Genomic DNA, 19,837 nt, shown 5'->3' on the forward strand with positions numbered 1-19,837 from the left:
GTGCCAGTAGACCTGTTTGACACAGGGGTGCCACAAACCTTCAATTTGTAAGAGATGCAGTATCTGCGAAGCACAGGAGAGCAAAGCACGATAAACAAAGTTTGCCTGGATCAGAAGGAGGAGGAAAAGCAAAGGGCAAGGAGATAAGGAGCCTTTGGCTTCAGAGTCTTCACAAAGCTGACACTGCTCTGCTCCGTGCTCATGGCCTACTCCCCGATCTTCTTTCCTTGCTGGGCCCGGCCCAGACCTCCTTTGGAACAGGTGCTTCATGTACAATTATGGCAGTTGATTATAGTTGGGACTGAGAGGAAGTGTATTTGCCATTCTTGTGCCAAAGCCCAGAAATTTAAAAAAAATCAACTTCTTCTAGGTATACTTTTGAAGCTGCACAAATAATATCATTTAAAATGCTGTTTAAAGGGCGCCTGGGTGTTTCAGATGGTTGGGCGTCTGCCTTCGGCTCAGGTCATGATCCCAGGGTCCTGGGATCGAGTCCTGCATTGGGCTTCCCACTCATCGGGGAGCCTGCTTCTCCCTCTGCCTCTCTCTCTCTCTCTCTCTCTCTCTCTGTCTCTTACGAATAAATAAATAAAATCTTAAAAAAAATAAATGCTGTTAAATTACTAGGTAGTAAGTAGAGTAGGAAGTTAACACATTTCAAGGGAAAAAAAATCCGTTTTGTTAATAATGGGAGATTTTGAAAATGTCCAATTTCTGTCAGTAAAACAGAGAAAGGTAGAAATATACTCCATCATGGCAGGGTCATTGCATAAATAGGCTCATCCATCTTGTGGCCCTCACCATAAATACAGCTTGCTCAGAACACACTTTGGGCTTATGGACCAGAAGTGACAGACATGCTCATACATTCAGGTGTCTCCTGCGTGGAGCCCAGGAATTTTATGAGACAGTGATTTGTATTGTTTTAGTTCTGGTTGTTACTTAACAATACTCATTTGCTTTGAAAATAAGCCTTCGTCAAGCAATTGTATTAAGTGTTAAGTTTTAGATCTTTAACTCTAGCTGTTCTGGGTAGAATATGATCTGCTGGGAGATTGAAATGAGGAAGAATTGAAATAGCATCTTTAGAGAGTTATTTACTCAAATACCCAAAGAAGAGCTACTCTGTTAATTTCAGAACGTAATGGGGGAATCTATAATTAAAAAATTAGAAATTGCTTTCATTGGGGAGTTCTGAGGTTAGATTTTTTTTATTCTTTTTTTTTTTTTTTAACTTCTGAGAGCTAATTGGATTCTTGGCTTTCATAGTCGAAGTTATTAAGAACTGAAAATCCTTCGAAGTAAGATTAGTGAGTCAGAAAATAGAGTTTCTCCAAAACTCTTTTTAGCGTAACCAGCAGTTCAGGATTATGAATAATACTCTTGGTTGTGTTTGAAGTAACTTGCTTATGGACTTATTTATGGATGAAAAGAATTTAGGCTTAGATTTATATTAATATTCAAACTGTCCTGATATTTTAATATCTCTAGATCTTGAATTGTACCAGGTATAATAGTTTTGACGTTTTTTCCCCTCAGGAAAGGGAATTCTTGAAGAATTATGTTCAGCGAATAGTTGACGTTCGACCCACGTTGGTTCTAGTTGAAAAAACAGTATCTCGGATTGCCCAAGACATGTTACTAGAACATGGCATTACTTTGGTCATTAATGTAAAATCAGTGAGTGTTCTTATTTTTCTATTTTTATATCATTTTTTAAAATTTCAGTTTTTAAATTTATATGTATTCATGACTGATATTCAGGGATCTTTGATTATCTATTTGCTGTTCCATATATTGAAAGTAGGACAGTAGGCACGACAGCCATTTCATTATTTAGACTGGAGAACCTCAGGCTGGAAGAAAGTGTAATTAATTATATAGTGCTCATTATAGTTGTTTATAAGACCAAAGGTGTAACAGACATTAGTTAATAAGTAGTCCTTGTTGAGCTTTCTTTTTGTTCAGGGAATTGTACAAGTAGAAAATGTTCTCTCTTGAAAAGTTACCGTCTTCAGAATAGTGGCCAATTCTAGGAAATTTTCCTCTACTCCCCCCCCCACCCCAGTATCCTGTGCCAATGCATGATGCTTAAATACCTTTTGGTAATGTTATTAATATGAGTCTGGTGTTTTCGTGGGCACATATTGTAGTCTAGTCTAAAATAAAAAAAACTGTTATACAATTAAAATTAAGGAAATTGTGAGGTTTATTTCTAAATTTTTATTTTCCAGAAAAAATTTACTGAGAATTTTGTTCTCCTCTTAATTTTGTAATATAATGTTTTTCTGTGTTCTAGCAAGTTTTAGAACGCATCAGTCGGATGACCCAAGGTGATTTAGTAATGTCGATGGACCAGCTGCTTACAAAACCCCACCTGGGCACCTGTCACAAATTTTATATGCAGATGTTTCAGTTACCTAGTGGTGAGTGATCTTTAGCATAGATTCACCTGAGATTGAGGACAAGAGGAAATGAGAAAACTCATTAGTACTACAATGTTTACTTTGTCCTACTAATATTTAATATCTGTTAATAATATCTGGTTGTAATACTAGTATCTGTGAGCAGTGGTTAGATGAGGATTGGCAACTGTGGTCTTAACGGTTTTTCTCCTGTAGAGGTTAAGATAATTAATTAATTCTGTTTGGTCTTACGGATTGCCACCTAAGTCTTCTTAAACTTTCTTTATGTTTATTTGTAGAGCAAACCAAAACATTGATGTTTTTTGAAGGCTGTCCACAGCACCTGGGTTGCACAATCAAGCTTAGAGGAGGCTCTGCTTATGAGCTGGCTCGAGTTAAGGAAATCCTAATCTTTATGATCTGTGTAGCTTATCATTCTCAACTAGAAATCTCCTTCCTCATGGATGAATTTGCTATGCCTCCTACGTTAACCCAGAATCCTTCCTTCCATTCTCTGATTGAGGGACGGGAGGATGAAGGGACTGCCCAGGAGCCATTCAGCGGAAGTGCCCTCCCCCGGGAGCCTGACTTCCCTCCAGAGCTTCTGCCCTCCGATGATGGCAGTTTGCTAGAATCAAGGACTGTGTTTGAGAAGGGTGACCAGGAAAATAAAAGTGCTACACAGGATGTTGCTTCTTTGAAGCATCAAGAGTATGCCGCGACAGCTTGCGCGGCGGCTGTCCCCTGTGCTCTCTTCCCATCGGTCCCAGAGTCATTGTTGCCGCTGCACGTGGACGACCCACAGGCTGCCATGGGCATTGAGCAGCCAGAGCCCATGCAGCACATGGATGAGCTACAGGATCCCAAAAGCCAGATGAGAGCCTTTAGAGACCCTTTACAAGACGACACTGGATTGTATGTTACTGAGGAGGTTACCTCTTCAGAAGATAAACGGAAGACTTATTCTTTGGCCTTTAAGCAGGAATTGAAAGACGTGATCCTCTGTATCTCCCCAGTAATCACATTCCGGGAGCCCTTCCTTCTGACTGAAAAGGGGATGAGATGCCCTACCCGAGATTATTTCGCAGAGCAGGTTTATTGGTCTCCTCTCCTCAATAAAGAGTTCAAAGAAATGGAGAGCAGACGGAAGAAGCAGCTGCTTAGGGATCTCTCCGGCCTTCAGGGCATGAATGGAAGCATTCAGGCCAAGTCTATTCAAGTCTTGCCCTCGCACGAGCTAGTGAGCACTAGAATTGCTGAGCATCTTGGGGATAGCCAGAGCTTGGGTAGAATGCTGGCTGATTATCGGGCCAGAGGAGGAAGAATTCAGCAGAAAAATGCAGACCCTTTTGCTTATTCAAAGGAAGCACCTGGTATGGCAAGCGGCAGATCAGGAAGCAAAATTGAGGGTGATGAAGAGAAAGGGTTGATTCTGAATGACACGCTGTGGTCAACAAAGGTGAGGCCACTTTGGGTACACGTTTAGAACGTGTTGAAAAACTGGGCTGTGCATGTTTAAAAAAAAAAACCACACAACTATGACAGATTGCAGATTTAGTAAATATTTCTTCCTGTACTTTTTTTTTTTTTTTTTTTGCCTTGAGTCTGTTGGCTTATGTATTGCTTTAAGTATGAAGTAGGAGTATCAGGTAATGAAACTGGGTTTTGAACTTTTCACGCTGAGCTCAGTCAAGTATAGGAAGAGCTTTGCGGTAGGGGGAAGGGTGGAGCTAAGTAAAATTGTGGCAGGCTGACTTGGGTGTGGTGTGATGCGTCCTTGGTCCTTTGTGAGAGGGAGTGAGAGGGAAGGTTCCTGAAGAAAATGGATGTGTTTTTAGAAAATATCAGACATATTTATTTAGCATAAAACACTTCATGTTATTTAACGGTGATCATGCCCTTACTCTTTTTAAGCAGAAATTGAGGGGAAATTAAGGAAGATTTGCTCATGGACACATTAGTAATAGTGTTAGTAATAAAACTAATGAAAAAATCCATCTAAATGAGGATATGAAATTGTTTAATAGAACAAATAAAAAGTTGCCTAATATCACCAGGAGTTGGGGAAGTGCTAAATAGTAGCTCTTTATTTGTGTGACACCATTTTCTGTGTGGTACACTAGTGTTTGTGAGATTGGCAAAAAAGGAAAGTGATAAGAGCCATGGTTAATGTGGTGTGGAAAAATACCTATAATAAATATTATGTAAATTTGTGTTTATATACACTTATGTAAATTTATAGAAAGTGATAGGGAGATCCTGAAAGTTTCCATGTACATGTATATTACCTATGGTCCAGGATTCCAATCTTTTATAACCTATTCTGGCAAAATAAGCATTTTGTATAGGAATGCTTACATTTTGTAGGAATATATGCACAAGGATATTTGCTGAAGCCTTGTTTCTAGTTGTTTGCAGTAAAAAGGATGAGTTTGATCTCATTGAATAATCCAGATAGAGCCCATGATATATTACCAGGTGTTAAAAAGCAAGTAGTGTTGTATGAGGCATCCTCTCATCTTTATAAAAATAAAATCACCTGTGTATTCTTATGTGGGTGTTTTTGTGTATAAATGCGTGTGAACTTGCAAAAAGAATGCATGGTTTTTAACCACAGGGTCAAAGTTCTCGCTTTGGGAGGTGGGATAACATCAAAGGAGGAGAGGCTTTATGTATTTCTTGAACTTCTTCATGTACCTCTGTACTGTTTTTCAAGAGAGCAAATGTTGCCTTCGTAATGATCAAGAACAGGTATAAAGTACAAGTAAATAAATACCTGAGAATTTAGATTTCTCAGATCAGTGTTATATCCAGCCGTCAGTTCAGACTGTTTCATATGGCTCGAGGTCGTTAACTATTTACTTCCAAAATAATTTAATGCAGTTTTATAAGTAATAAAGAGTATCTAGGAAGACAAGCTATTTAGACATCTGTTTGTATTTTTAAGTTAACTTAACCTTTTGGATTGTTTTGTCTCAAAAATGAATGGCTCCTGTTCCTTATGTTAGTTTCTGGCAGTTTTCAGTCTTCTCTGGAACCTTACGGTGATGATGGGAGGCCTCACAAATCAAGGGGGATGTGCTGGCTATTGCAAGCATGCATTGGGGTTAGAGTGTGGTTCGGCTTTTGGGTGCTCATCCTCTTCTCCTTTAGGTGGACTGTCTGAACCCTGTGAACCACCAGAGACTGTGCGTGCTCTTCAGCAGCTCTTCGGCCCAGTCCAGCAATGCCCCCAGTGCCTGCGTCAGCCCTTGGTAGGATGCTTCCTCTTGCACTGCTGCACTGTACTTCACAACAGAATCCCAGCAACTTAAAAAAAAAAATATAGCCATTAGGGTCTGTGTTTAGGTAAATGGCATGCTGCTGGTCTACACGAATTGGTAGAACTTCTAAACTTGTGAACTAAATATGGAATTCGTATTTGTTCATGGGTAAGAAGTAAATGATGTGAAGGTAAGAGTAAGAGTGAAAAGGATGTGAGGGATGGAAGAGAAATTTGTACTTATAAAAGTGAGAAAGTTGATACATAAAAGCTGGTTTGCTTTTTTTTGAAGGTTTTTTTTATTTTTAAGTAATCTTAGCACCCAACATGGGGCTCGAACTTACGACCCCGGAGATCAGGAGTTGCATGCTCCACCGACTGCGCCAGACAGGTGCCCCCATAAAAGCTAGTTTTAAGCATTTAGATGATAATGTACAATTTAGGCAGCTTTTCCATAAGGCATCATTTTCATAAAAGCAGTGAATCTTTGGCCTTATTAACGGGTTTTATCCTAAAACTTAATTCTAAGTAGAATGATAGAAAAACATTTTATAATGTTATAAATTATTTGTTTAGAATGATATAATAGACACAAAAGACTGCTTATTATATAGTTTATTTTTTGTTTTAAGAGTACTATGTACTTTTAAAAGCTTGTTTTTGGAGCACTGTTTCCATAACAAAATGTGTTCTGTATTTTAACTTTGGACTCCAGAAACACTTTATTTCTACCAGTGAGATCAGGGATCTTCTGGAGTCCATGTAGCTCTAGCAGACTGACTTGGGGCTGGGGAACCCATAGAAGTTTTCTGTGGGAGTTTATGGACTCCTTAGGTCAAGGCTTGAATAATTTAACAGTGCTATAGTCGAATTCTCTTATTTGTGGGCATTCATAAGTCAGGCATAACATCAGGAATTGGCTCGCCTGGAAGGATATGAGCTGCTGTTCTCCATGCTCAGTAAAGGTGTGGACCAGGGAACAGGAGACAGGAGTTGTATTTTATGGTAATAGGACATAAAGGCTTTGTAAAGGAAACTTTTACCTCTTCCTAGCTCACATCCATTTTACTCATTTATTATTATTTATGCATCCTGATGTAGTTTGATAAGATACTAATGGACTGGGAGTGGGTAAGGAGCTATAGTGTGGCTAGTCCAAACCTGTTTAATCCGATGAGGTTAACTGTTCTATAAGAACAACAGAACATTACATACTTTAGTACTACATTATAGGCATGTCTAGCAGGTAGTCAGTTTGTAGTCTCATGAAGTGTCTTGGCTGTGTGGTAATTCTTATGGCATATTCCTAAGAAATGTTGTCTTCTTTTAGGATTGTAACAATGGAATTTTATGGAAAGAATGATCTTACCTTAGGAATATTTTTAGAGAGATACTGTTTCAGGTAAGAACAAATTTTCTCCTTATGTCCCATGTATGCTTTTCTGATGCCCAGAATTTCAACCTAAAACATAAGCATGAGTTGAAGTTATTATGTGGCCTTCTCTATAATACCACATGTCAGAGTATACCATACAAAGAAGTAATTGATTTCATATTCAACCCCGGGTTGTCTTATCTAGTTTATTCCTCAGATCTTTGAGTATCTAAATACGCTGCGATCCCTAAGACTTTTTTTTTAGGATGTCTGTCTTTACAGTGATTGAAATGAGAGGCTGGAGAAGCATAGAGATCAGCTAGACCTTAGTTTAAGTCTTAGTGCTATTACTTGCCATTTACATGACAAAGTGCAAGTAATTTTTACCAGCCCCCTATACAGGAATAACAAGCTCCAGAAGTATCATGGACTTCCATAGGTAAAATGAATTGATGTTTTCAAAATGCTAAGCAAATAGAAGGTGCTTAAGAAGTGGAAACTAACACTGAGCTGTAGTGGAAGACAGGATGCTCAGCCATAGGCTCCGAGTAGTGCGAGTGATACCCTGCACCGATCGTCCACCGGTCATCATTGCTCTAGAGAGGATACTGCACTTTCTGGACAGTGGTTCTGATTAGCGAGTATTCATTCTACACTGCTTCCAGTTTCATGGTTAATGTGAGGACTTTCTTTTTGTCAAAGGCCTTCTTACCAGTGCCCTAGCATGTTCTGTGATACCCCCATGGTGCATCATATTCGGCGCTTTGTCCATGGCCAAGGCTGTGTGCAGATAATCCTGAAGGAGTTGGATTCTCCAGTGCCTGGATATCAACATACAATTCTTACCTATTCCTGGTGCAGAATCTGCAAACAGGTAAATATGCCCTGTTACTATAATATTTCATACATCATTTATTTCTTTATTTGTATAGTTCTTTTTGAAGGGGGTGGTCTATGTTATTTTGGATTTATTCATCATTGGGCTCTTATTTATTTTACCTTCCAGGGCTGGGTATTGCATTTGGTGTTTGTTTCTTGAAGGTTCCATTTTAGAGTTCATCAGTCATTAGGTAAAATATAGATACCTTGTTCAGTAAAATTATGGAGATTATATCTTGAAAATTATGTTTTATTTATTCAGCAAACACTTATTCAGCACCATCTGTATGCCAGGGACTGTGTGAAGGCCTGGGCATGGCTCCTGTCCTTTAGTGGGGGAGACAGACTTGTAGTGTTGCACAATAATGATAGTATGCTATGATGTTTCTGTCTCTTTGAGCCTATATCAACATTCCTATCTTAAGAGATCCAGCTGAGACCATGTTTAAATTGATTTCTTGAGAAAAAGACCTTGTGTTTTATTTCTTGTGTGTGCTTTTCTTTTTTCACTCTGGAGAAAGTACTTGGTTGACAATATTATGCTTTTAATATTTACTTCTTATCCAGATTGTTTGCAATGAACATATGCCAAGTTTAATAACTTATTTTGGAGTGTGCTTTTAGAAGGCAAGTATGAGAATGACAGATAAAATAATAGTGTGACCTGTATCAATGTCAGTGGTCGAGGAAGGCAAAATCAAAGTCTGTTCGTTCTGCAGTAGCAGAACATTACATTTCTTGTAATTATCTGTCTTTTTATACTTGTTCTTATAGGCCTTTTGTTCCTTCTAGACAGCGGGTAATATTTTGTTGTGGAATATGTGAACTTCTGTAGATTGAGCAGTGAATTAAATAAATAAATTAGATTTGTATATCTTACATGCCTTGGTGTATGTATTTTAAAACAAAAACTTTTGCCTTTGGGGTTATCTTAGGAAGGAAAATGCAAACGGTTTTTGTTACACAAAAATGAAAGACTTCCTTGTGTCAAAAAAGTTATAACATGACCAAGTACTAATATACTTAGTATTAAATTTCTATAAGGCATGATAATAGAAAAAGGGCAAAAGGCATGACAAAAAGCAATTTAATAGAAATGACCAGTAGACATGTGCAAATAAATTTTGCTCAGTAGTCAGAGAAGTGTAAATAAAACCAGTGAAGTGCAGTTTTATTTTGTTTTGTTTTTAAGAAATTACATTTCAAAGATTTATAATTCCTGAGATTGGTAAGAAAGTAGGGAAATTGGTATTCTCAGATATTGTTGGAGATTGTGTAAACCAGTACACCAGTTTTTTTGTTTTTTAGAGATTTTATTTATTTACTTGAGAGAGAGAATGCAAGCGGCGGGGTGAGGGGGTTGGGGCAGAGGAAAAGGGAGAAGCACATTCCCTGCTAAGTAGGGAGCCTGACATGGGGGGCTCGATCCCAGGATCGAGCTGAGCCTAAGGCAGACACTTAACCGAGCCACCCAGGCACTTCCCAGTACCCCAGTTTTGGAAGAGAATGTGGCAAAAAGTATCAAAGACTGCATAAATGTTCATGCCATTTGGCCCACCAATTCCTACTTTCCTTAATTTATTCCAAGGAAATAATTATGGATATGTGTGTGTGTGTGTGTGTGTGTGTGTGTGTGTGTGTGTGTGTGTGTGTGTGTGTGTGTGTGTGTGTACACACAAGAAAGTTCATCGGAGTATCATCAGAATAGAGAATAAAGAAACACTTATATCTTAAATGCACATCAGTAGGGATTGGCTAGATATGTCCATATAATGGGATACTCAATGGCTATTAAAAATCAAGTTGTATAAGAGTATTTTATGTGGGAAAATACTTATGATACATTGCTAAGTAAAAATAACACAAGACTATGAAACTAATTATAGGAAAGACTTTATGTACAAATATGCTGGCTGGATACCTTCTCTGTGTTCATTTACATGTATATGTACATATATATATAAAAATATGCATACACATACATAGAAAGAAGATATACTAGTATATACTGAAAAAATGATACTGCTCCCCCAGCCATCCCTAACTCTACCCACTTTTAAACATTTCTTTCTTTTTCTACTTTTCTTCATTCAGAATATATTAGATTTGTACTAGAAAATAAATTATTTTTTAGAAAGGATTCTCAGTATGTGATTACATAACAAATGATTTATATGAATTTCAGGTAACACCAGTTGTTGCTCTTTCCAATGAGTCCTGGTCCATGTCATTTGCAAAGTACCTTGAACTTAGGTTTTATGGGCACCAGTATACTCGCAGAGCCAATGCTGAACCGTGTGGTCACTCCATCCACCATGATTATCACCAGTATTTCTCCTATAATCAGATGGTGGCGTCTTTCAGGTAAGAAGTCAGAGTGATCTTACACACGGTCACATACTCCCTGGAAGGCTTTGTGACATTTCTTCTGTAACTAGATGGAATTAATTTGTGGTGTGTTGTTCCCCAGCCCTACCATTGCAGATGCAGAGGGTCATACTCTGTGCTAAGAGCTTTCAGTGTTGTCATTTTATTTAATCCTTAATTTAAGAAGTAGGTATTATTATTACCCTCACTTTCGAGCTTATAGGTCACTGAGAGCTAGCAAGTGATAAAGTCATGATATGAACTAGTAGATCTGCTGCTCCAGGTGTTACCTGTAACCACTGTTTTCTGCATGTAGGCATTTATTAGAATTTTTGTTAAGATATTAACTAGCATAAGGTTAATTGGATATTCCAGGTAGAGCTAAAATCACGAGTTCACAGAATGGGTACACTGTGGTATTACATGATTTGAGAAAGCTTTCAGGCTCTGCCATCAAAATAGACCCAGAATCTGAGCACCTCTGACCGTCTCCGCCACTCCCGCTCTGGACTGAGCCTCTGTTGCCTTTCCCTAGAGGATCACAGTGGCCTTAACCTCACCCTTGGGCTTGCCCCCTCAGTCTGATCTCAGCACGGCAGTCACAGTGGTTCCGTTAAACGAAAATCAGCTCAGGCCACGCCTCGGCTGCAGACTCTTCCATGGGTATCTGTTTCCGTGAGCCGTTTATGGGCCTGTGAGCTCCTACATGCTCAGTACCTCTCTGTTCTCACCTCCTGCTCCTGTCCCCTCTCTTACTCCTGTCCCCTTACTGCAGCCTCGGTTATATCAGGCAGGATTCTGCCTGGGAGCCTTGCACTTGCTCTTCTCTCCCTGAACTGCCCGCCCCTCCCCCGCTATCTGCCTGCTTTTCCTGACTCCCTACAGGTCTTTGTTTACATTTCCCTGCGCTGCCGCCTCACCCCTAGCACTCCCTACTGCCCTTGCTTACTTTAGTTTTCTCTGGAGCTCTTACCATCTGATACAGTGTATATTTTAGCTATTTGTTTTGTTTATTGCCTGAGTCTCCTTATTCCTGAATCACCAGGGCAGTAGTTTTAGCCTTGTTTAGTGCTGTTTCCTCAGCACCTAAAACGACATCTGACACAACATAGGCCCTCAGGAAATATTGATAATTAGAGCTTATTTCCTTTTGGAGGCAAGAGCTTTAAACAGGAATCTGCCGCCCCGCATGGGTGATTAGCATTTATTAGACAACATAAACTCCTGGGTACAAAGGCTCATAAGGGACTCATGAGGAGTAAAGTCTCGTGAGGAATCCTCAGGAGCTGGGAAGGTACTTCTAAGTGAACTGTAGGAGGGTTCCTCGCCTTCGTAAAGGTTTATATCCCAGTCGTTGTGCTTTATATGCAGCCTCGGGATACATGATGATGTCACAGTACAGTGAAGAAACAAACAGGACAAAACCCTTCCAGAACTGGGGAGGATATTTATAATGGTTGAAAGTCGTCTTCAGTGTTTTTATAATTGTTTTACAATGCTGTTTTGTAGAAACTTTGTCTTGTACCTCATAGGATTTATGTTTACCGCTACTCAAGATATTAAAATATTTTTTACTTTTCTACTATTACTTGTATTTTTTTCCTCTCAGTTATGCTCCCATTCGGCTTCTTGAAGTATGTGTTCCATTCCCCAAAATATTCATTAAACGTCAGGCCCCATTAAAAGTGTCCCTTCTTCAGGATCTAAAGGACTTCTTTCAAAAGTAAGTCTTAGTTTCTTTGATCATCTGTTTTTGTGTATATAGACATGTGTCTGTAATGTACACATATTTTAAAATATGAGGTTTGTTCATTTAGCTTTCTTTGAAAACATAACTATTTTTCTAAATATATGTAACATATGCCCGATGTAAAAAAAAATGTAGACTGTATAAAAGTATAAAAAAGAAATTAAATCCTCTTAGACATAACAGTTGTTAAAATTTTGATGTACATCCTTTTAGGTCTTTTTTGTGTTGCAAACTTGTGTATGATTCTTAATTCAATAAAATAGAGTTTTGTGTGTGTCATTTTTCTCTGTGAGGTTAGAAAATTTAATTCCAACTTTTCTAAGGTGTTTAATGTTTGTTTTTATTAGAGTTTCACAGGTATATCTTGCTGTTGATGAAAGACTTGCGTCTTTGAAAACGGATACATTTAGCAAAACAAGAGAGGAAAAAATGGAAGATATCTTTGCACAAAAAGAGGTCATTCATTTCTTTAACAGAAGCTCAAAAGTTAACTATTAACTTATCAGAAGTTTCTTTTGGGGTGTGTCTCAGACGGCTGGAATTGTTTTTTTTCCCTGTAGATGGAAGAAGGCGAGTTCAAGAACTGGATCGAGAAGATGCAAGCAAGGCTCATGTCTTCCTCAGTAGACACCCCTCAGCAACTGCAGTCCATCTTTGAGTCCCTCATTGCCAAGAAGCAAAGTCTGTGCGAAGTGCTACAAGCTTGGAATAACAGGTGTGCCTTGCAGCCTGGTGTTTCTTGAATGTTTTTGCAAAATTTGCTCTGCCATCATTTTAATTTAGAGGACTTTATTAATTATGATATTACCTTTAATTCTCAAATTGTAGAAGTTATTATTTTCCTGCCACCACCTTTCCTTGATCATTTAAAACATATATGCTCATCTTTGGGTAGTTTGTAAAGATAAAAAAACCAGATGAGGGCAGCTTTCAATGCTGTTTCAAACTTAAGAGTGTGTGTGCTTATGGAATATAATATACCTGAATTAGTATTCCATGGAGTGAATTATTGGTTTTTAGGCCAGGACTTTCAAATATATTATTATGTGTGTCTTAGACCTTTATGTAAATTTTTATTGGGGGAAATATTTCCCTTTGATGCTTATTTAAAAGTTCAGTTAGATTATTATAGCATTTACTTATGGAGCATCAGCATTATGCTAGGCAGTGAGTAAGGCACTAGATAGATGTTCAGTCTTTTATTTGGTCTTATGACTCCTACAGTGTATATACTGTTTCCATTTCACAGAAGCTCTAAGAGTAAGGCATTTCCCTGAGCTGTATAGTTATTAATTGTCAGAGCTGGGTTTTGAGCTCAGGTCTGTTGGTCTCTAAAGCTCCTATTTTTTTTTTGTTTGTTTGTTTGTTTTTGTTACATTATGCTGTCTCTTACAGTAACTTATTTTATAACTACAGTCATATCACACACAGCTCTTGATTAGTTAGTTAGAAATAAGACAGAAACTTATGTATAATTTTAATATCTATTGCAATCGAAATAGGAAAATCTAATTATTGTGGCTTCACAATTGTAAAGAGAAAATTTTTAAGTATTATTCAGGATATTAGAAATAAGCTATATTTCTCTCCCCTCCCCAACCCTTTTATTATAGATTGCAGGACCTTTTCCAGCAGGAAAAGGGTAGAAAGCGACCTTCAGTTCCTCCAAGTCCTGGAAGACTGAGACAGGGGGAAGAAAGCAAGGTAAAGAAATGTGGTCTCATCTTTGGTCTTTCACTGATATAAGTATTACAGTTAATTTCATTTAAGACACTTACAAATAGTAACTTAATACGTGGATTTAATAATATTAGATAGAGTCTTTCATTTTGCCGTTGTGAGGTTTCAGAGAGACATCACCTGGATTAATTTTTATCTTGCTTAAAATAAAATTGTTTGTTCATTTCAAACATTTATCAAAAGCCACCGTCTGTAGGCATCACTGGAGATAGCGTCATGGAAAGGAGAAGTTGGGGATGCTCTGAGTATATAATAGAGTCCTAATTTATTTTACTATGTAGTTTTGTGTGTTCTTTATTTCTGTGCTTAAGTGGGACGTTTTTCTTAAGGGACCTATCTATACTGGGTTAGTTCTGCACATTGATTTAATTGACATTTCCTAATGATATTTTTGTCTTATTGCATAACAAATTACCACAAACTTTGTGACCTAACACACCTGTTCATCCTTTTACATGGTCCAGGAGTCTGACACAATAAGGCTGGAATCTCTGCTCAGTCTCACATAGCTTAAGTCAAGATTTCGGCCAGGGCCATTATCTTACTGAGGCTCAGGGTCATTTTCCAAGCTCATCCAGGTTGTTGGCAGAATTTAATTCCTACTGGTTGTAGGACTGAGGTCCCATTTTTGTTGCCGGCAGTTGACCAGAGCTCATTCTCAACTCCTAGAGGCTGCCTGCATTTCTTGTTATGAGCCCCCTTTCATCTTCAAAGCTTACAACAATGCGTGCTTCAGATTTCCTAATTCCTCCCCTCTGACCGCTAGACACAGGTTTGAAGGACTTGTGTGGTTAGGTCACTACCTGGATAATCTCTCCCCATCTTAAAGTTAACCAATTTGGGACCTTAAATACATCTGCAGAATTCCTTCACAGCAGTATTTAGATTAGTGTTTAATTGAATAACTGGGGAAGGGATGTGTGTATACCAGGGGGCAGGATCCTTGGGGGCCATCTTAGAAATCTTCCTATTATAAATGAACCATATTTTCAGGTAATTATTAATGCCAGTATAAGGGCTTAATATTTTTTTTTAAGATTTATTTTATTTATTTTAGGGAGAGAGAGCGAGAGAGGGTGTGCAGGGGGCAGAGGGAGAGGGAGAGACAGTCCCAAGCAGACTCCTCACTGAGCGCGGACCCCATTGCAGGGCTCAATCTCATGACCCAGAGATCACAACCTGAGCCGAAACCAAGAGTTGGATGCTCAACCAACTGTGCAACCCAGGCACCCCATAAAGGCTTAATATACTGATATGATGGGGGACTTGGAAAGAATATTTTTTTTTTTGTACAAGTGTATAGTATTGTAAAATGTGTTTTCATAGAATGATAAATTCAAGTGCCTTAGATCTTGACGCTTCTTTTTTTCTCAGAAACAACTGTGTAGGAATCACTTTTCCCTAAAGTTTAGGTGAAAGTAAGAGTAAGGGTTACCAAAGATGATTTGTACATTAGTATTTGCCACGTAATCTAGGTCCATTAATGGCTAACATAGACTGTTAGTGGCTTTTGTGTTTGCCCACTAAGAAACTGCAAAGCTAGTGGTGTAAGACCTTTAATTGTAATATATAGACACAATTGAAAATACAAAATCATTTGGTAGAAGATCATCTTTTTGAAGGGTTGAAAGTTGATTTGAAAATCTGTAGCACTGCTTGTCTTTTCATTCGGTAACTACTTTTTGCGTACTTTTAGTTCTGAGTACTAGAACTCTTCTAGGTTCAGGGCATATAGTTCTGAACAAAGGCCCTAGTGGAACATTTGTCTAATGCGGTGGAGACTGACAATAAACCAGTAACAATAAACTTTTAAAAAACAAATGGGAAAAAGGCTGTGAAGAAAAAAATAAGGGAAATGGAGAGTATTGCCAAGGGAGTGGATGGTGGTGGGTTATTTTATATAGGGTGGCCAGGGAGGTCTCTCTGGTATGGTGAGCAAATCTAAGAATGTTCTAAGTAGCCATCTAGAAATGACTTTGTAATCAAATTGTATACAGGGTTTATAGTGATTCGAAATATATCTTACCTGTGGATAATGGGACTTGAATAAGTCCAGTGGATAATAAGAGATTAATGGGTAATCATAAGTAGTTTTTAGATGCTTTAATGCTAGTGAGTGAGCTACTGTTTAGAGGATGATTCTCCAAGTGTAGTTCAAGGACCCCCTGGGGGTTTAAGTCTCTTTCAAGGGCTCTGCATGATTTCCCTTTTTCAGTTATATATGTATGTGAGGCTAGATTTTCTTTATACTCTTCAATCATAATAATATAGCTCAACAGATTAAATGCAGAAGCCAGGGATGAATCTAGCTGTCTGCTAGACATTAAACTATTTGCAAAAGTGTAAAACAATGCCACTCTTACCATTTTTTTTTTTTTTGGTAAATTGGTAATTTTTAATTTGAACATGTTATTTATGTTAACGTATAAGGGTTTATTATTTTTAAAATGAATTAATGCATATTCTAAAACTTTCTCAGTTTTAATTTCTAATAAGGTAAAAATCAAAAGTTATAACCCACATAAAAGCTGAGTGTCTTAATAATTCTTAAGAAAATTTTAAAAGTGTGATTTTAATGTTTCCTTAAGAATAAAGTATTTACTTCTCTGCAGATAAGTTCGATGGATGCAGCACCAAGAAATATTTCTCCAGGGCTCCAAAATGGAGAAAAAGGTTGGTCCTTGAGTCTGGTGATCACCTGCTATTGGATTTAAAGAAATTTCTTAGTCTATAAGTTATTTCAGTGGCTAATTTTGAGAATTTTTTCTGATACAGTTCTAGACTTTTTTTCCTTCTTGTAGAGTGTTGTAGCACTGTCAATTTAAGATTTCATAAAGTATATTGCAAGAAAATAAATTAGGATATAGAAATACACGATATATAGAGATGGTTGCTGTTAGGGGAAAAGCAAAAAAAAAAAGGAAATTGAATTTTTGTTTTGCCTGTTCCAAAGTCAGCAGGTTTGACTGCAAAAACATTAGAAAGTTTATGTTTTTATGTTACTGAAATCTTTCCTAGACCTAAGCTGTCTTTCACAGTATTTCACTGAATGACTTGGTGCCACCCTAGAAAATTTGTAGGGAAATTTCCTTAGACTGTCTTTGTGGAATACGAGCTCAGCTCGTAATTCTTGGCATTTTCTGTTATAATTACGTGAACTTTCCCCCTGGGAATGAGCATGTGATTTTTCCCCCAGTGGTGTCCTGATTTTATTCCCTATTAAACTGAATGGACTAGTGCTTTTAGGTAGCTATTATGGCCCAATGGATAAGGATATTAGATAGGAATCAGACTTGGGTTACCGGTCACAGTGCTGTCGCTAGGACCTGACTGTGGTTAAGTCATAGAACCTGTTTGGATATTTGTATCTGTTTCTAAAATACGTGCTAAAATGGCCTAACTAATTTTCAGGAAATTAAAATTCTTTGGTTTAGGAAGTAGAAATATAAGTTGGCATTTTAAAAACATTCCTATTAGGTAGACATGGGCTCAGCGTTTTTAAATGATTCACTCAAGTTTGTTTTTCTTTAGAGGATCGCTTCCTAACAACCCTGTCCAGTCAGAGCTCCACCAGTTCCACCCATCTCCAGTTGCCTACTCCACCAGAGGTCATGCCTGAACAGCTGGGGGGAGGGCCCCCTGAACTCGACGCGACCAGCAGCTCTGAAGGTGCACTTGAAGTCACTTTTTACTGTGCTTGATCCAGAAAAGGAGAGCACTGTGAATGCTTTGATACAATGCTTTCTTATCTCTCAGAGTTTGTAAATTTCATACTTGCTAGAAGTGCTATCGGGGAGGGGGTGTGTGTGGATGGCTCAGTCCCTTAAGCGGCCGACTCTTGGTTTTGGCTCAGGTCATGAGGATCTCGGTCCTGGGATTGAGCCCCGAGTCGGGCTCTGCGCTCAGCTGGGAAGTCTGCTTGTGGATTCTCTCTCTCCTCTCCCTCTGCTGCTCCTTCCTCTTGGGCTCATGCACTCTCTCTTTTTCTCTATCTTTATATCTAAAATTAAAAAAAAAAAAGTGCTATTTTAGATATAGCTTTTTACCATATCACTTCTTCAGTTGCACTGCTTGACATATAAATATCTCAGTAACAGAATGTTAGTCTGCTTCATCTGTGTTCTGGGGATATTACTTTCTTGGGTCCTGTAAAGTACATGGTTGTTGCCTTGTCAGAAAATAAGAGAAATTGCAGCCATTTCTCCAACAACAACTATTTATTTCACTAATAGCAAATTTATGCCTTCTCTCTTTCCTTGCTTTCTCTCTTTCCTTGCTTTCTGTTTAAGCAGTAACTACTTAAGTAGTGTAAACTTTAAAAACTTTTAAATTGCAATTAAACTCTGATGTAATGACCACAGCGCACATAACTGAGTTGAAGTGTTGATAGGAAGAGCAGCGGCTAAGTTCGCGCATGCTCAGGCAGTAACTACATCATGGCTGCTGCCCGGCCCCTGCAATGGGAAGCCATCGATTATAGCATGATGCCAGTTTCAGAAAGGGTCAGATGTAGCACAAACAGTGTGCTCCTTGGAGTCACTGCTGTGTATGCTTCGCTCTTGCTGCTTCTTTCATCCCTGAAGAGTCCTTATTCCTAGATCAGAAATTTTGTACCATAATTGGTAATTATGGTGTGCATATGTCTGTATTCCACACAAGAAATAACGTTGATACTTTCTACTTTTTTTTTTTTTTTTACTCTTCCTGGATATTAACATATAAGTAGCATATTTTTAATCCTAGATGTGTTTGATGGGCATTTGCTGGGATCCACAGACAGCCAAGTGAAAGAAAAATCAACCATGAAAGCCATCTTTGCAAATTTGCTTCCGGGAAATAGCTATAACCCTATTCCATTTCCTTTGTAAGTATTAATAAAAGTCAGCGGCTGTTGTTGGGTGGTTTTATTTTCACTTAATTTTAAAAACCTCTTTGTATAGATTTATTCTCTATGTACTTAAATATATTTATTTATATATGTACTTCTCAGTCCTAAATTATACTTCATCATAGTAAAAGAGGTGTCTTTTGATATAATATAATTTGTAGAATTATTATGTAGTAATCATCATCACATAGATGAGTGGATGAAAAAAGCATTAACTAATATTGCTTAATGCTTAAGATTAATGGTTCTGAAAATAATTGTTTATATACATATTTTTTAAAGATATACTGCTACATCTATTGATCCCATAATCATAGAAACATACTACTGTTGTGTATGAAGATGACATTACTGATCTAATAACTTACTGGGACGTGGTACTTTTCTATCAGTGGTGATGTATTACAGTGACCCATACAAGTTTTCATGTGATCCTGTATGGGGCTCTCTGAGTAGGAAAGAAAAGAGGCTGGCTTTGAGAGTGTGTTTTTTCCCCACTGGTTGATCTGTGTAGCCATCAAATGCTGCTCTTGTATGGTGGTACAAGTGTATCCAGAAGGTAGACCTTTGGGGGCGCCTGGGTGGCTCAGTCGTTAGGCGTCTGCCTTCGGCTCGGGTCATGATTCCAGGTCCTGGGATCGAGGCCTGCATCGGGCTCCCTGCTCAGCGGGAGGCCTGCTTCTCCCTCTCCCACTCCCCCTGCTTGTGTTCCCTCTCTCGCTGTGTCTCTCTCTCTCTGTCAAATAAATAAATAAAATCTTAAAAAAAAAGTAAGAAAAGTACTCTTTGTTACAAAAACAAAAGGTAGACATTTGTTAATAAGGACCTTTGTTCTTAACTGACTTTTGTATTTATTTATTCAGTCAATATTTAAATTTATTGAGTGCCAGCTCTAATGCCCAAGGATGTGGAACAAGATTAATAAGGAAAAATCACTGCTCTTGGGAGCTCAGTCTCAGGGAGGAGACGAGTAGAGATTCATAGATTCATAGTACCGTCTGTGAGGGTCCCTGTTTCCTCTACTTCAGACTCCAATATCACAGTATCTTGAGTGGGTTATTGTCCCTCCTGGTGTATGGCCTTTGCCCACGCCCTCACTTTCTTCTTTAGTCATTAACTCCTGTGAATTCTTTCTCAGATAAACTTCAGACCCTCCCGCTAGCTCCCTGCC

General features: G+C 38.3%; 1 protein-coding gene across 9 annotated transcripts in view; it reads left to right on the forward strand.

Moving 5' to 3' along the window:
- Positions 1–19,837, forward strand: part of PIKFYVE (phosphoinositide kinase, FYVE-type zinc finger containing) — a 74,621-nt gene that overhangs the window by 39,310 nt on the left and 15,474 nt on the right. For 8 of the 9 annotated variants that reach the window (XM_027589667.2, XM_027589669.2, XM_027589666.2 and 5 more), the window contains 14 exons: positions 1,540–1,680; positions 2,300–2,426; positions 2,705–3,864; positions 5,559–5,659; positions 6,998–7,069; positions 7,745–7,916; positions 10,107–10,285; positions 11,898–12,011; positions 12,386–12,494; positions 12,599–12,753; positions 13,652–13,742; positions 16,391–16,451; positions 17,310–17,447; positions 18,522–18,642. In XM_027589667.2, the coding sequence (XP_027445468.1) occupies positions 1,540–1,680; positions 2,300–2,426; positions 2,705–3,864; positions 5,559–5,659; positions 6,998–7,069; positions 7,745–7,916; positions 10,107–10,285; positions 11,898–12,011; positions 12,386–12,494; positions 12,599–12,753; positions 13,652–13,742; positions 16,391–16,451; positions 17,310–17,447; positions 18,522–18,642 (2,741 nt within the window). Of the gene's footprint in view, positions 1–1,539; positions 1,681–2,299; positions 2,427–2,704; positions 3,865–5,558; positions 5,660–6,997; positions 7,070–7,744; positions 7,917–10,106; positions 10,286–11,897; positions 12,012–12,385; positions 12,495–12,598; positions 12,754–13,651; positions 13,743–16,390; positions 16,452–17,309; positions 17,448–18,521; positions 18,643–19,837 lie in introns of those variants that run through there. The other variant, XM_027589675.2, reaches the window with a different exon arrangement.

Source organism: Zalophus californianus, chromosome 3 (assembly GCF_009762305.2).
Source record: "Zalophus californianus isolate mZalCal1 chromosome 3, mZalCal1.pri.v2, whole genome shotgun sequence".
Taxonomy (NCBI): domain Eukaryota; kingdom Metazoa; phylum Chordata; class Mammalia; order Carnivora; family Otariidae; genus Zalophus; species Zalophus californianus.